We start from the raw sequence: 18,414 nt of genomic DNA, 5'->3' as shown, positions 1-18,414 counted from the left end.
GGAATGTCTGCCTCTCTTTACATGCGCAAAGCCGCGGCGGTCGGTCGGTACGACCAGAAGCCCACGTTTAATTTCCCCAAGCACCCTTCAATTCACGAACGGGTGGCATGATCAGATATGTTCATCAGCATGTAATCCGGGTAAAAACAACATTGTCCCGCTAAACCGGAACACGTGCAATTACACCTGAAACAAACCGCTTGCCAAATGGATGAGGGCCAACGACGCGGATCTCCACGAAAATTTGCGCTTTTTTGAGAGGGACTGTCTTTCATTATAAGGCTGACTGCCAGCGAGATCAAGAATGTATAAACGCGGGCTAGATAACATAAGCAAATGCGATAAATCAGATAAATGTATATTTTTTATTGCAACGCATTCAACAAACCACCTGAGACCGACCGTCGATGCTGACATTTTTATCCTTTTAGTCATTTTATTTCTTAAAAGCGGACTATGCAGCAATACTCAAAATCACTTTAACTCAATAATGTGACATTTATTGCACGACGCTTTTATAAATATTTTAGCCCAAACGTATTTACATAATTTGTAAACACAAATGCGCAATATTTTGATTTATATATTAATATCATATTCATATTTTTAGAGGACAGAGCTCACTGAAGACTCCAGTTGGCCTTGTTCATTCGTGTGGGTGCTGTGTTCAGCCTTCTCTCAGATCTAACCCGATCACAGGCCGCTAATGAGAGAGCACTGCTTCACATAATGACGTGTTCCCCTCATTAACACGACATCTCCAAAACACGCACATAACCAGCGAGGCCGCGACAGCTTTCTACAACATTACAGTGTGTCACGTTGCCTTGCAAGCGTGTAGTAGATGCTGAGACGGCTACTTCATCACCTGTGAGGTTCTCCAGCTCTTTGTCATCGAGCGATGAGAGTGTGTCGTCGTCCTCCATGAGCAGCTCACTCTCTGAGTTCTGATTCCCCAGCACTGAACTCCTGATGGACTGTTTGCCTTTCAGCACGTCTTCTTCTGGAGCTGAAGACAACAAAACATAACGTAGTCTTTCATGCATGACTGCGCAAAAACAGGCACGTTCATATAGGTAACGATAGTAAATAAAACAACGCGTGCTAGTTGTTGGATCCTGTTTTTTCTTAATAAAATACGAAAATAAGCATTTTAAGATGCAATCCAAATTCTTATCAATAAAAAACACGAGGTCATTTTGAACTCGAAACAAATATTGTTCGAATTATTCTTCTTTTTTTTGATAGCGACCGAAATTGTAATAACAAACTGTTTCATAACTTTAATTTGCGTATTTTTCTATTTGAATATAGTTAAAACTATAATATCTTATTTATTATACTAAAACTATAACTTTTAGACAGAAATGTGACGGTTTCCTTAAAAAAAAGAAATGAGCTGAATTCTTCAAAACAATAAAAACAAACATTCACCAGAACAAAGTACCCATGCGTTTTTCCAAGATTCAGACAAAATATGTTTTTCTTTAAGTGCTTTAAAGATAATAGTACATTCAATACAACTAATAACTGAACTGCTTCTTTCTTTTGTAACAGGAAAAAAATCAATGGGATTAAACAGAGAGCAATAGGCAATCTTTTTTGTTCCATACCACAGGCTTATCCCTGAGAAAAAAGTGAAGTTAATGAGAAGGCTCTTTCTGATTTCAACTGTACATGACTTGAGGTTATGCATAGATTATTTAAGAAAAATGGTAATCTGTAAACATTTACAGAGTCCTACATTCCCCAGTGGTGAGGGGCAGAACCGGGTCTACAGTAGACACAAAGGCAATCCTTCATATATATAAACAGAAAGAGGTGAGACGGGGCAGTCTCTCATCAGACTGCTTTGGAAGGCTGTAGGCCTAGCGGAGCGGCACGGTTTCCACTTCTGACCAGTGTGGGCTCAGAGCCGCGTGACCTTTGCCCCATCTCTCCAGATACATCACCTGAGGGGGTTTGTATTTGCACTTGAAGCAAAACCCTGAGACAAGTCTTTATAAATAGAGCCGTAAACCATTAGAAAAGCAGAGCAAAGAAATCTCTTGTCATGGAAAGTATGCTGGCGAACTGATATTTAGACCGGTCTTCCTGTAATTAACTCCCCCCAGAGAATTTGTAGTTAGCAGCGGTGAAATTACTACCAGCTTCCTAATACATACCACATGCCTGTGTGTTCACACCATGCAGAGTGGACACAAGGATCTGACGAAAAAACATGCTTTTGTGCATTTGCTCGAGATAATATTTACTAACATTTATTTACAAATGCGAGCTAGTGTCACATCTGTTGCTCTGAGACGAAAACAGGCTCTATTAAATCGGGGCCCAAAATAGCACAGTTCTATATACAATAAACTTCAAAACATGTCCATGTGCACATTTTAAATGCAAGAAATGCTACGAACTCTCCTATTGGACTTTGAATTCTTTTTTTTATAAATGTAACATATTATACAGAATAAACAAGGAACAAGCATTTGTACGACAATAATAAAATAATGATTAAATAAGACAATTTTAACTATAGCAAGTTACATTGTATGGAATATGTAGTGAACAAAACTTTTTAAAATTCAAACTGAATTTGCATTTCTTTTCTAAAATGAATAAATAACGGGATGTATCAGTGTGTGGAATTAACATACTGGAATGTATATTTTCACCCATGATAGTCTCCACTTAAAGGGATAGTGCACCCAAAAAAGAAAATGTACTCTTGTTATTTTAAACCTGTATGACTTTCTTTTTTTTGCAGAACACAAAAGACATTTGGGAGAATGTTGGTAGCCAAACAGTGGTACCCATTCACTTCTATGTATGGAAAAAAAACTAAGTCAATGGTTTTCTGTGACCAACATTCTTTAAAATATATTATTTTGTATTATATATTGTAATATATATATAAAGTCTTCCAACGTTTGAGCTGACAAAATGGTTAGTAAATTATATCCAAATTTGTATTTTGGGGTGAACTATCTTTTTAATAATGAACCGCACAATTTGGACACCTACAACGCTAGACTACCTCAAAACTACTAAGTGTTAAACTGGAGTGAAGAACTACCAGTGCCCCTTAATGACTTGAAAACCCATGTTGTAGGATTACATGCAGACATCAGCTTTACTTAAAAAGCTCATTCATTCCCCTCATTCACCAAAGCTAGTGTAAATACATGCAGTTGCGTTATAATTTTCCTTTCCTTTTCCACGCAGGTTCAAATGATCCTTTATATGCAACCAAAGGCCAAAGTGAGGCAAAGCAATTTAATTTGAATAGAATTAACAAATTTGTTATTAACAAAAGTGCAGCCAGGAGTGAAGCGAGGAGGTGCTTATTGATCACGGGAACAGAAACATCAGTCTTAAGGTATTTACACTCCTTCCAGTTCCCAAACATCAGAGCCCCCACCTGGCAAAATCAATCCCCAGAAAGATGGCGCTTTCCCTGGCCATAAATATCCTTCCACATCTTACCAAGCATCTGTGTTATGGGTGTAAATCAGACGAATCTTTCCAAGCTGGTGATGAATGATCACAATTATGTATGCCGAGAAACGGGAGCTTTGATATGATGATATATTTTGAGTGTTGAGTTGTAAGACAGTCTTTCTATATTAATCACAAGAACTGTTTCTTTCAAATGCTGGAATATGTCATTAGAAAAAATGACATGAACAGTGATGTTTTCGACATATGATGTAATATGCTAAATCATGGTTTGAACAAAATACGAGTCTATTAGAGATGTCTGCAAATGTTAATGACACAAAATCGTCTATTTTTTAAAGTCTGACGTTCTCTTTCACACATCATGAGAGTAATCACAGCCAGATATGACCCTTGTGCTCCATTTAAAACACGAGATCCTGGCCCGAGTCTTTCGTCCCACTTCCGCAACAAATTTAGGGTCAGCAGAAAAGACACAAGCCCTCTATAAAGGAGGGCGGGGGCAGGCAAACATTAATTTTAAAGGGATAGTTCACCAAAAATGTTTATTCTGTCTTCTGTCTACATTTCTTAGTTCGGATGAACACAGAGAAAGATATTTGGAAGAATGCTTATTCGGAAGCATGTTTACATCCATACAGTTCTTGGTCCCCATTGACTACCACAGTAGGACGAATTATACGTTTTTTTTAGTTCTGGGGCACTTATGACTACCGTTGTGATTTTTCCTACTATGGTAGCCAATGGGGTCCAAGAACTGTCTGGTTGCGAGCATTCATCCAAATATCTTTCTCTGTGTTCAACCAAACAAAGAATCTTATACAGGTTTAGAACAACTAGAGAGCGAGTAATTCATGACATAACTTGGGTGAACTTTCTCTTAAAAAGCATTGATACACTTTTTAAGTATCTTACGGTTCACGTGAAATGAGTTCTTTTAAGAAACTTTATGAATAGGTATTTATGAAATATGCCCTTGAGTGATAACAACAGCTTTCTATTTGTCCTGTATAGGTTTTTGGCAGAACGTCACCCCCTGTAGGAAGAATTATGTGCACATAAATACTTGATGGATAGATTGATTATTTCCTGCACTGGATAGTCACCGGGGAAGCATTAGAACATAATGAAGAGCTTTAAGGCCTCAAAGTTTTAGGTTCCATTCAAAGGGGACCCAAAGTGTTCCTTAAGGAACACTTCAACTTAACCAAGTTAGCTAAAGAAAGAGGGATAGATGGAAAGAAAAGTGGAAGACAGGAGTAGAGAAAGAGAAATCATTGGGTCCCCTCAGGGCCCTTCTTCCAGCTGCATATTATGACCATTAGGGCGGCACATCAGTCTCAAAGGATGCTCGGATTCTGAACACTTATTGCTTTTAGATCACATTCTTATTGACTTCTGTCACATTGGTCATTTGTCTACAGAACCTCTGTCATTCTGAGGGGGACTAACCGCTGACATATTGGAGACATTTTCCTGAAGAAATTGCCCTGTTTTTGAAGGGTGCAATAGGTTAAGTTGCTCAAGTGCAAGTGCTGAATGGCGCGATTGTAAAGCCTACTATCTGTGAGTTTGGCTAAAAACTTATCAGGAGTAAAGTGTTAGGCGGAGTCTGCAAAACATTTGAACTCTCATACGTATGCATTGTTGCGCTAAATGAAGTGACAGAGCAGTGCTCCACTTTAACACAGCAAGGAAAACAGAGAGAGAAATAGATCCATTATAAACTTATATTTGTATACAAAAATATATATATCGTAAAGACAGGAGAAGAAAAACAAGCCCCCGACGATTTCTATGACGATGTTTAATAACCTCAGTAAGCTTTAATTGCAAAGGCATTGTTATTAATAACCTCATTATGTTATCAATTTGTGGCGTTCATTATTAGGCATATATATTTATTTAAAAATAATGCATTATGAAAAAATAAGACAATATGAGAAAAAAGAATATGCAATAAATTATGCACATTTCAAATGAATCAAATGATTCATGTCCTGATCATACATCAGTTCATAATTAAACATGTATGCATTAATTTCTCATTATTACTCGCAAAAGAAAATGAAACTCACAGCAAGATGTCTATGCATGTGAAGTTCACTCTACTAGCAACTTTTCAAGGTTTTTTTTTGTACTCCACCAAATTTATCGTCTTAATCTTACTAGCGCAATTCAGCAACTCGGACTTTCAATAAAAAAGTAAATTGCAAAAGTAGTTCTCTAGTTTCCCCCCTGCTGTGAGCTATAGTTGTAATGTATCTAACTGTAACACGCAGCATGAATTCTGTAAGTCTCAGGTTTTATGATGAGAGCAGTGCACACACATCTAGTCCTAGCACAGAACACAAAAGATATCTGCCGCTACCTCTTACTACAGTAGCTTTACAACTCATCTTACCTGTAAATCCAGCCGCTGATGTGCATAAGAAAAAAGGAAAAGACAGTGACAATGTAGCAGCACTTGGAGACAGAACACTAAGCTCTGTTTAAATACCTGGGCTAATGAGAGGAACGGTAAGCAGAATATAAACAAATTAGCAGGGAATTACTGTCATAATATTCTTTTAGAGACAAAGATCTAGAGAATATTAAATGTAGTGATGTAACACGATAGCTAATGACAGTTTTTATTTCCTAACGTATGTTGACCTCAAAAGGGTTTATGGTGACTTCACTTTTACAGTCGTGTACCTGTTAACACAAGAATGTAAACAGATGACAGTACGTCACTATTTTACCCACCATGCTCTGCTGCAGCCTTGAGAGTAGCCTCAGAGTGTGAGGACCCTAGCGGGTTCCTGATGAAGCGCCGACGTCTTCTCAGGTCATCCTCCCAGTAGTCCAGGCGCCAGAACTCCAGGGCTCTGCTGCCGAAAGGAAGAGAGAGGGACGAAGAGAGCGAGAGAGAGAAAAAGGCACATATGTAAGCAATTAGCCCATGCAATGAGAAGTGGCAAAGGCAGAGCTATATAATGCAGGCCTTGTGTTGCGACATTGCAAAGTGTAGAAACCGAGGAAAGGTTGACACTAGATGAGACGCGGCAATGCAAAACAATATAAGGGATCTTCTCAATGTTGTTTGTTTTTGTCCTAACAAGCCGTGATGGTGATACACGTTGAGTGACGGTGGATTATATTTCAGAAAATAAATGTATGTTGCGGCTTGGGTCTGGTTAGAACATGTTTTTGTTTTGTTTTTATGGGATGCCCTGCGTTTAATAAATGTTGATCTTTTTCTTCAACTTCTTTTGAGTGTGTTTTATAACCTGTAATATAACAGCTCGAACTGTACATTATCTTATAGCTCTATATTTACTGTACATTAAATTGTGTTGTTAAAATGTATAGGCCCATCATGTTATTAAACATAAATGTAATTTCGTCGAATGTCCAAAGTTAACTTTGTGTCTGTGTTAAGTTATCGGTCAGGCTAGTGGTTAGTAATATAACTATTTATTTTATATTACATTAATATTAATAAATATTTTATTGAAAATTAATTGTGTTCAATTCATTTAAAACTACAAAAGTTATTAATTCTATATTTCAGTCCACTGGAAGTTAAGATTGGGCCACATAATGCTAATTATGTTAGGGTTATAATACATGTATAACATTACATGATATTGCAGTACAGGTAAAGTGGGACCATTTCTGATCATATGTAACTGGTACAGTTTTCAAATATGTAGTCAAATGGCTTTGCACATTTTAAATTAGAAAGCAAAAAACGCAAACAACAACGGTCCAGAAGAACTTCATGCACCATATAAATATCATGGCAATGTTAAACTCAAATATTAAATTTTAATTCTGTTGTCACCCAACATACACACAAGCCCTAATCATGGAGATACCGAATAGTATTCATAATAATATTCATCCAAAATCTCTCCAGTCCGAAGCACTGCAGGAAACTGTTAAAACCATATATTTGTGCTCTCGTTTTAGAAGCTGTACACACACAGAACTCTTGGGGGGCCAACATCATAACCTTGTGCTACAGTGAAGAAGAGGCCCAGATTTCTCCAGCATCTCAAGAAGGTACGATGAGAGCTAAATAAATCACACTGAAGATCAGCCTGCTTACACAGCAATCCAGCACACACACACACACACACACACACACAGCTCATTTTTAGGCCCAGCAGGACATCTTCCAGTAGGTCTGCTTAACAGAGCAGTGGAGAGCGTGTGTCTTTGACTCCACGTCCTTAGCCTTCAGCCATTTTCTCCTCAATGTGTACCTTTAACCAATGCATGAAAAACCAGTTCTCTCTCCCTTTCATCTTTTCTTTCTCTCTTTCTTCCCACTCGTGTGTTTTCTACCAGTGTGTGAAAGCGTTAACTTTTAATGAAGCTATATAACATATAACTCCATTTAGATCCAAAGGATTTTAATTAAAATAATCTCTTCAAATATTCATTATGTTTAGCCCCCGAGGCACGAGGAAAATACATTTCCCGCAGCACAAATGAGTTTAATCCTCAAAAGCTTGCTTAATTTGAAATGGAAAAAAGGAACTAATTTCAGGCGAGATGGGAGGGAAGGGTATCATTTGTCAAATCGAATTACGCTCATTTCTCCCCTGTAACACAGAACCGCATTATCAATTAATTACACACACGCTCGCGCACACAAAAATGCAGATTTAGATCTTCAAGAAATGATGTGGGATTTTAAAAGATGGATGTGATAAATGTCCTCCAGTGAAGAATATGAATGATCAAGCTCTATTTAGAAAAACAGATCGCTGTGTCTGAGCTGGTGGATCCTCAGAGATACAATGAGAGAGAGAGAGAGAGAGATGGGTTAGGTGGGCTGGACGACAGCGAATGGCTTTAGCAGTGGCTATGTATCCGTCAAACAGCTGATTTACAGTAGGCGCAGTGAAATATAACTCTCTAAGTCCATTCTGCTCTGTAGAAGTGAGAAGAAGTTTTATCGGGCAACAGGGCCTCCACACCCAGGCCAAATAAATCAGGATAACGGCCACTTAAGAGCCCTCCCCTGTGTTCACCTTCTTTTTTTACGCGTACATACTTTAACAATTGCCAGCAAACACGCTATTATGACCTAAAATACCGCGAAGGAGAAAAAAGAGAGAAGGAAAGTATTAAAAAGGGTTGAGAAAATAGATAAATCAAAGAATGGTACCGAGGTCTTCTCAGAATTAATGACACTTGGAGAAATATAAACAGAAATACTAATGGAAAGTATACTGTAATGTAATGGCATGCAAAAGACACGTTTTAAAATCTCACTTAAAATCTCGGCTGTAAGGGGCCAAGAAGAATGGAGGTATTTGAGCGGTGCGGGGTTTTCTCAAAAGTGTGATCGAATCATTCCACCGCCAGAGGCTAGGTACAAATCTCTCTCCTGTGCGTTGCGACATCCCTCTTAAAGCTTAAAAGAGTGCTTAAAAGGGGGAAATAAAAACAATTCTAACCTCACGCTTCGAGAGCTCTCTGGTCCGACTAATAAGAGACATTAATAACTGATTTATTTAGGGCAGGAAAAGGGAGATGTCATTTAAAGGGAGACATGAGTTTTCCCGGAGAAGCACAGCTCCTCTGAGACCATTTATAGCTCGAGCAGACAGCTCTGCCTTTCTGTTAAATGCTTCAAAGGAAATGTTTACCCACAGACATGAATAAGAAAGAAAACAAAGAAGGGCTTAGGGTTAGATGTGATATGTTAGGATCTCATGAACCCACCTTGATACAAATGAATGAGACAAGAGGCAAGTCTGCAATACAAATACAACAGCAGTTCAATAATAAACAACAGCCACGGAGAAGGTGAAGAGTCCATATCAGAGAGCGTTTGTCTGATTTTAAAATGTACTCTTTATGGGTATGGGTTTAGGTAAAAAGTATATTTTTTGTTTCTTTCTGTGAACGACTAACAATTTTTGGAGCAAATTTCAAATAAAAATATAGTTTCTATTTGCATTTATTTGCAGAAAATGAAAACTGGAGAAACAAAATATGCTCTGTGCTCTATGTGCACATTTATTTAGGAAATGTCAATTTTGTTGTGATGACCTTGATTTTTGTCACAGTTTTCGTGTGGTTGTCTGTCTTTCACATTGCTGTTGGATGACTTTATGTCCCTTCTGATGTTTGATTTAGTTGAAATTCTACAAACACGGGACTGGAATGACCACAAAACATCTACAGTAGAAATGCTGATTTAAAATAAAAATTATCGTAATTATTTCCACGGCTGTATTTAGACTGCTGTTGTACAATATACACATACGATGTATACCTACAGTCACGTGAACAATGAGTAAAGTACAAAAGTCATCCTTATGAAAAACACATATTTTGTAACTGTATGATTGTGTCATTTATTGTATTATTATTATTACCAAGCAAGAAATGCAGGCTTCAGAACAAATTTGCAAACCTTTCTAACTTTTATACTGTACATATTTACCTATATTTACATACAGAGGCAGCTGAAAATGGACAACTCATAACAACACCATATACACACACACGAGGATATGAGAAATGGCATTGAGAAATGTACACTACAATTACAAAAAAATGTGCTATACTAGCAATCCTACGCCAAAATTCAAGCCTGAATAACTCAACAGACAGACATATTTTCACTTAAACAACAGGAAGAAGCCACTGCTAGACGAAAGAGAGAGAAAGTTAAATTCACTCCATATCGAGCCGTCTGTCTGTGAACAGATTTGCTTCTATCTAAGCAGCAGAAAGCTGTTTGAATGTGATAGTTTGCTCCATGTAAATAGGCACTCCATCATGCTGGCTTCCAATGTCATTAATTAAAATGATTACCAAAGGCCCAGAGCCGATTCAAGGGGCTCTTCACCTGTCACTCTCTGCGAGAGCACAGATACAGAGAAGATCAATTTATCTGCAATACAACACCATGCCGGCCGCTGCAATTAGTCGAGCAGCTGGAAACACGCTCGCAGGCTTCGCTGCCGTCCAGACACCGTGACAATACAGCCCTAATGAAGGCGAAGGAAGTGTGTGCGTGTAATCCAGCCGCCATCAATCCCAGCAGCCGAACCAGCCCGCACATTCCACGAAGCAAGTGTTTTCATAGCAATAATGAATTATTCATCCATCCATCCATTCATCCTTCCAAAGGGGGTTTCTAACAGGAATTGTGCCAGCGCCTTCTCGAGACAACGACAATTACAAAACACAATAGACCTCGGGATGGGCACGTGCGTCGTTGCTGCACGGGCGCAATTAGTAATTAGTACGATCGTAAAAAAGCCATGACGGAAACAGACCCTTAAATGGCAGTGGGGCGTCTGAATTGTCTTATTGGGCATGGCAAAAGCAACACTTGAGACCTTCCTCCAAACACGCCTAATGTAAACCACATTTAGCGAGAATTTAACACGAGCAGAGACTTTTATAAGCGTCTGTTCGATGTAATTGAGGTCTTTCTTCTCACCCGGTACCAGTATAAGCGACGGGTCGCCGGCTGTAAATCTGAACCGGTTTACCAACACAGAAGATAAACGGGGGGCTAAGCGTAATGCGGTTTAATACAGATGGCGACCTGTTGGCTTAATGAATAAGGGAAATGGATCAGGGAGCGAGCAGTAAACAGAGGGACAGCAAGAATCAACAGAGGAGAGGGTCATGTTTTATAATCTCCTCTTTAAAGCTTCAATCGTTGCTCCTAAATTGTAGGTTTGCATAAAACAAGCCACACTTTAAGTCTACTTGACTCGAGGGAGGTGTCATAATAAACAAAGCATTTAATTGGGCCATGTGTTGAGAATTTCCGCGGGTGAGTGTGTGCGTGTGTGTGTATATGGGGGGATAAATTAGGTGTTTTTTGGAAGTTGCTGTAACAGAGAAGCTGGCTTGTGCCACCACACTTCAGAAAGGCATCGGTCTCACACTCACGTAGCGTTTTAAAACCCTGCGAATACAGGCACTAAATTACTTAGAGGAGCAAGTGTGCCCAAATATGCACTTACTGTATGCATTGATGCATAAAACAAGGAAAATACCTTAATCTGGAGCATTTTCCACATATACTGTATGAATAATTTGTTTCATAATTATATAAAATGTACATCATCTTTATTTTTCATACTATTAGAAATATGTGAAACCTTTTTAATTTTTCTATATTTTAAACACACTATATTTCATAAAATGCCACAAAACCTGCGGACCCCCCCCCAGATCCATCTTGGGGCCCCCAGCTCACTAGAAATATACTTACAAATACAAACAATTCTGAAAACCATGCATGTAGCAAAAAGGCAGATAAACACTTGTAAATGAAACGATAATAATGTTTAGTAGTCTTAGAATTTTTGTTTGTTTCCCCAAATATTTTCAGGGACCCCTTGCAACCTTGTGGAGACCTCCAGAACCCATCTATGACACCCATAGACAGACAAGTAGATTTTTTCAGTGTGTCTATGAAAGTCTAACTGAACGACTGCCATCCATCAGAATGGAAGATACAGATAAACTCATTCAACTCTACCATTAGAGTACCTGTGTGGCCTATTTATGGGTTGAAAGCCATTAAAGAAATATCAAAATCTGCCACAAGAACGCAACATCATTTACCAAGAGAGCAAAATTCTCCTTCAAGAATGATGATGGCTTCTTTCTTGTTAATCATTTCAAACCAATGCGTCGGTGCAGGCGTGTGTATTCCGGCCTGATATTACACTGGAGTTCATTTCTGGCACGAAGATTATGTTAATGACAATGATGTGACCTTAAGCATAACAAACGGGGCAGACGGAGTGCAAGTTTCATACATCACTCCAGCACGGGGCACTTTAGAGATGACTCACACTCATTTATAACCTTTTTCCGTGGATTAATGCAGTTACAGACGGCGTGAACATATTTTTTGGGGGGCTTTTTCATTAATGCCTGCGATTGCCGCCGCTCAAATGGCTCTTTCTCGTGGAGATTATTTCGTACGATTTGCATAAACCATGTGTTTATGAAAACTGAATAGATGAATTGTGTATTTGTCATGCAGAAGAAGGGAAAACATGGGTCTCTCCATCAATGTCCAGGCAGTCCATGCGGTCTGAAAGTAATCTGAGAGGGGAAATCAGAGCGACTGTGTCTGATTAAGGTGTTGATGTTCTATGCAGAGCAGGGGAAATAATCTGTGACGCTCAGTGATGGCGGATGTTAATGTCTCTGACATGGGGTCAGGTGCAGCACATGATAATAACATGGCTGACAGAGGGCCTGTGCTACGTTGTTGGGGGGAAACAAATGTCTCTTCTATTGATTTTTCTGCTTTGTATGTATTCAAGGAATACTAACTGCGGTCATTAAATTTGTATTTCGTACATCCATCAGGGTTCAAGGTTCTTTCTAAAGTTACTGTTATAGCTGTACTCAGTTACATTATGCCTCCATTATTATCCCTGTTGTCACAAAATGAGATTCAACAAAATCATATCTAAACTCTTTTCAGCACACGCAAATTAAAAAATGACTACTATTTAGGCTATCCATGTCAATCATAAAAATTTGCCTATTACTCCCTTATAATCATAAACATTTAATCATAACTTTTACTCAAAAGTCACTCACTACAGCTGTAATGTGTCAGAGGAGAACTGGCACTCCCGGCTGATCCTGGTTTCTCCCAGGGTTCTCTCAATTTATTCATCAATGGAGTTTCGGATAATCTTATATTAGATTATCTTCTGCAAAAACCATTAACATTAAGGTAACTTTTATTAAGGAAAGTTTGTAATCTTTACAATAAGTGTTTTCTTTTTTCATGTGAAGCTGCTTGTCTAACTTTCTACAGAGTCCAACGATAATAAACTGTTTTTATAATCAGAATCCAGACACTGAATTAAAAAATATATATATATTAGTAGAAATTAATTGCTCCTGAATTTAGTTCTTACATGGGAAACAGCCCATGGGACATGGGGAAGACATGGGAAAGAGCCACTTGTGTCACCCCCTTAAAAAGTGCACACTTCCTACATGCACAATGCTTTAAAACAGAGTGAACACTTCAGAATATGAAAAGGAAGAGAGACAAAGTAGAAAAAAGTCGAAGTCAAAGCCTAAGAAACAAGAAAAATAAAAATATGACAGAGAATTATGGCAGAGATGGGTAACTGATGCCCCATCGTGCTCCGGGGCAGGAGCTAGAGTTTTATGTGTCCCCTTTCTGCTTTCGCTGCAAAAGCAAACCGCTGGGTCACAAAGATAAAGGATATTTTTTGGTAAATGGCGAAAGTGTGGAAATAAATGACCCGACCGGAGCTGCGTGTAATTACTGTGGCCCAGAGACATACAATCTATCACGGTGGTGAGGAGGTGACAGAGTGCTAAAGGGTTAGTCAAAGGAGATAGCCTCTGACTAACTACTGCACCGGGGCAATCGATACATTCCTGATGTTTTCCCCGAAAGAGAGACGCGCGAAGAGGGAGTGGGCCGTGAAAAGCCCTTAAAACTTCCCCGAATGGCTTTTCATTCAAATATTGATCAGGACCTCCTATCGTGACCTCGGCCTGTCACGGCAGTATACTTTCTTAAGGGCATATGAAACTCATAAATCTGAGTTGCTACAAAGAAGTGCGCGTGTTGTGTGTAATAGGTCACGCTGGAGAAGGGGACCGATCGGTACTTTATACTTTATAAAGGGACATTCCATTAAAAGAGCTCCTCAGATGGGATGATGGGAAGGCTTTGGGGACAGATAAGAACACCTCGATGTTCCTCACCGTCAGCTCTGGACCGAAGGTGAACACATTTTTTTTTAAAACTACTCCACATACAATATTTGTCCCTGTATGACTTTATTACTTTTGCAAAACACAAATAAGATATTTTGAAAATAAATAACCGAACAACAGCCGTACCCATTCACTTCTACTGTATGTACCCAAAACCAATGCACGTCAATGGGTGCCACCATTCTTTAAAATATCTTCTTTTTTGTTCTACAGAAGAAAGAAAGGCATACAGGTTTGAAATAACCAAAGGGTGAGTAAATGATGACAGAATTTTCTATTTTGGGGATCTCTTTAATGTTTGTATAGCAGCTTCACAGCAAGGAAACTGCCCAAACTAGTCAAGACTTACATAAAAAAAATCCTATAGGTCTGATATTCGGACAACAGTTCTCTCATCTCAGTAGCAATGGACCCAAAATCATTAGTGGTAAATGTCCACACAATTTCTAAATCTCCAATGAAGCTCTTGAAGCGACTGCTGAACTCCGGTTAGTTCTGGAATATGTGGAGTCTGACATGCTAACATATGGACAACATCAGCTCCACAGGAGCCGTTAATTTGTCCTTCTTTGACACTCTGTTACTATTTCTTACAGTCCGGGCCACTGTAGTGTATATACAGTCAAAGCTAAATGTTTTCATTAGGACATATTTTAATCCATTTCCATAACGCAGGAGAACAGAGCCACGGGTAGCCATATTCACATCATTTATGTAATATATCCCCAGGAATATGCGGCTGTCAAACGTTCACATGCTCTCTGTAGATGTACCGACTGGGAAGACATTGCGAACCGTCAAGATGAAGACACGAAGGCCAAAGCGAAACCTGCGAAAAACAGGAGTGTGTTGCGAGTCGCCGGCGGTTGATGGATATTCTACGCGGCTAATCCATGTTTACGGCTAACGTCTCACATTGGAGTTTTTGCGTCTAGGTGCACCAGCTAACAGGTTTTGTTTGAAAGGCTCTGAGATTCCACGGGATAGAAAGCCATTTGTTTCCATCAGGAAAGAAGGAGAAGGGGGAACAGAGAAAAGAACAGCTGCTCTCTCTCTCTCTCTCTCTCTCTGGCCCAGAGTGGTGTGGGATGTTTGTACATGGTTTCTCTAGTGTTTATAGCCAAAGCAAGCCATTAATGGCCCTTGTTAAACAGCTTATGAAGAAATGTAAATAAAAGCAGGACCTGTATATGTTATGACATACTGTAATCCGCTAAGTATTTTGCCTTATCTCTGCCAGGTCCACGTAGGTCGAGTTGATAAAATCATTTATGTTTCGTCATGGAACAGTATGTCATAACCTGCTGTGGATGTTGTCTGATATGCACTACATGCCATTTTTCATAAGCTTGTAACTAAGATATTTAAAAACAATCTACACGTTAAACATAAAATTGAGCTCAAGAACTTGCATGAATGCAAGCATGCTCAGCAGGAGGTTTTTTGAAAGGCTGAATCTATGTTTAATCTCCACTCTGGATGCAGCTTTTGTAAAGCGATGGTCAGATAAAAATAAAGCCCTCAAACTTGAAAACGAGACTAACAGCACACTTGAGATCACTCTGCCCTGATATACACATACCATAAAATACTACATAACAGTGGGGCATTAAGCCTCCTTTTCCTACTTTGTATAGCTCTGGTAGCATTAAAGAGTAAACAGAGGAAATAATAAGACTTTACAGACTTTTACTTTGAAAAACAGGACAAAAGCGGATGATCAGAGTGATCCAAATATTTAAAGATCCAAATAAACCAGGAAAATGTGCAGTTGTGAATTCCATCTGAGTGGGTTAGATTTGAAAATTGAAAATTCGATGCATACACACACACACATATACACATTAATGTATATACAGTATATATAGTCTAATAATATAACTGTTAATAGCCTATACATTTATAACATTTAATTTAATTTATGTTAATATTAATTGATATTGTTATTTTATTGTATACCCATTTGGTTGCATTTAAAGAAGCCGTATGGCACATTGAAATCTAGCAGTTGAGTTTGGTATCGAAGTCTAAATTCTAAATATTGGAGAGGCAAGTTTAGCCAAGTAACCGTTCTTCTTGGTTTCTTTTGCTTGTTATCAGAAATAATCTACATGCACTCTATTGTTTGCGAATGTGTACCGGATTTAAATAATTAAAGTATGCTTCATATTTTATCTGTACTTTAGCAAGATAAATGCTTTATGAGCATGCTTTAAAGGTTTAGTGTGTAATTTTTAGGATGATCTATTGAAATGCAATATAATATACATATCTATGTCTTCAGAAGTGTATAAAGAGCTTACACAATGAAGCATTATGTTTTTATTACGTTAGAATGAGCTTTTTCTATCTAGATACACCGCAGGTCCCCTTGCATGTAATTCGCCTTGTTCTGTCAACCGTCGTAGTGTTTCGTAAGGGAGGGGGATGCTTTTTATACATTCATATGTGACCCAGTCTGTTAAAAGCAGGCTAAAGGATATTCATATAGATAGCATACTTTAATTATACATGATAAAAGATGTTTCACAATGTTTTCACAATGTGATATTCCCCCCACTTCAAATTGTTTTACTTGAATAAAATTAGTTGAAATTCTTTTTAATAAAAAAATCAAACCGAAAAACAATGCAGATTTATTTTTGCAGCCTTCTTTGCTCATATTTACCAAAGATGCCAATAACAGAGGGGGGCACTGTAATGTATATACATCTTGTCAGTTGTTTCCTAGCTCTGTGGACAGGGTCGTGACAGTATCATGGCTTTTGTGTATGTTATGTTTTGTGTGGAGACATCTGTGGTATTTCTTAGGTTTATAAATGCATTTGAAACAAAACATTTAAGCGAACAGCAAAAAGCGAAAAATATGCTTTTCCTTATACGCACTTGGACTTAGGCCCACACACTGAACTTTGTCCAACGCTTTACCCTCAAATGTAAACACAGAACTCTAACTGTTTTACGTTAAACAACATATATAAACACATTACAAGCAATCAATTCCCATTTGAAAGGCATTTAAAAAGATATATGAACAGTCGACATGAAATACTACTCTAACTTGACATTTTCAACTTAATCTAACACTGTTTCTACACCGGATGCGACGCACCACAATGCAATGCGACAAGAGACAATAATCGCATTAGAACAAATTATAAATTAAAGCTTTGTCCACACCGGATGTAGCGCGGTGCGACTATCCCTATAATTTCACTATAATTTAAATTTTTGACCTGGCTTTACTCAGTCAATATTAAAGATATCAAACTAATATTTGTATAGAATATTCTTTACATGATGTTGGATTATTGTATGTAGAAAACGGCATGAAAAATGCCTTTTTTACAGACTGGGTCACAAACGCATTTTAGTTTGAAATCTTGATGTTATTCATCTACCCAAATGGGAAATAACAGTCATCTCAGTGTAACGGTAATCAAAGTCAAGTTAATGACCTCGTATTCACTAACTGCACTGCAGTCCCGGTGTATATCTGTAAAATGAGATGTGTGGATGAGAGCCAGAGCGCAGCAGGCTACACGCGTGATGCCGTGTGGTGGGAGAGAGGTGACGGAGTGCTTGTGTAGTTTTGGCGAGCAGGACGGCAGGGTGCTCTCATAACAGCCTGAGCATCATTAACCAGTAGGGATGATGTATGACTTATATTTCCTGCAGCAAATGTGACGATATTAATGAAGCATTTCAGATGATACCAAATGAGAACCTAAGGTGTGTGTGTGTGTGTGTGTATGTGTAAAAAAAGAGAGGAGAATCGTTGTATGACTCTTTTTGCAAGCATGTAATAGAATTTAAGATCCCAAAATATGCTTTTAATTTATTTCTGATATAAATTATATCAATATCAATATTTTAAGATTTACTGTAAAAATTAAATATCAAATTGTGTACAGCACTGTAAAATGTACTTTAAAGTGCTATAATCTTTTATCTAAAAATATTCTATGTGCAGTCATACACACAAGTAACACAAAGCAACATTTAAATCATGCGTTAATTTAATTATTTGCCATTTTTACAAAGTATCTGCTGAGATAACAAGCTTTTCCAGGCGTGTTACAGTACCCAGCGTTCCTCTGCTCCTGATAGCCCGGACTCAACATGACAAAGCACAGGATAAAATAGTAATGCTAATATTGATAGTTTGTCCATTACAGGTCAGCTAACTGTCCTCCG

At 38.3% G+C, this 18,414-nt stretch overlaps 1 protein-coding gene across 1 annotated transcript in view; it reads right to left on the bottom strand.

The window, feature by feature from the left end:
* lrba (LPS-responsive vesicle trafficking, beach and anchor containing) overlaps positions 1–18,414 on the bottom strand; it is a 193,011-nt gene that overhangs the window by 71,014 nt on the left and 103,583 nt on the right. Inside the window, exons 37-38 of the mRNA XM_079462381.1 lie at positions 6,202–6,326; positions 869–1,009 (exon numbers count right to left, since the gene is read on the bottom strand). Of these exons, the coding sequence (XP_079318507.1) occupies positions 869–1,009; positions 6,202–6,326 (266 nt within the window). The remainder of the gene's footprint in view (positions 1–868; positions 1,010–6,201; positions 6,327–18,414) is intronic.

This window comes from Barbatula barbatula (assembly GCF_947034865.1).
Source record: "Barbatula barbatula genome assembly, chromosome: 8".
NCBI classification, from domain to species: Eukaryota; Metazoa; Chordata; class Actinopteri; order Cypriniformes; family Nemacheilidae; genus Barbatula; species Barbatula barbatula.
This window is presented reverse-complemented; position numbering and strand designations above follow the sequence as displayed.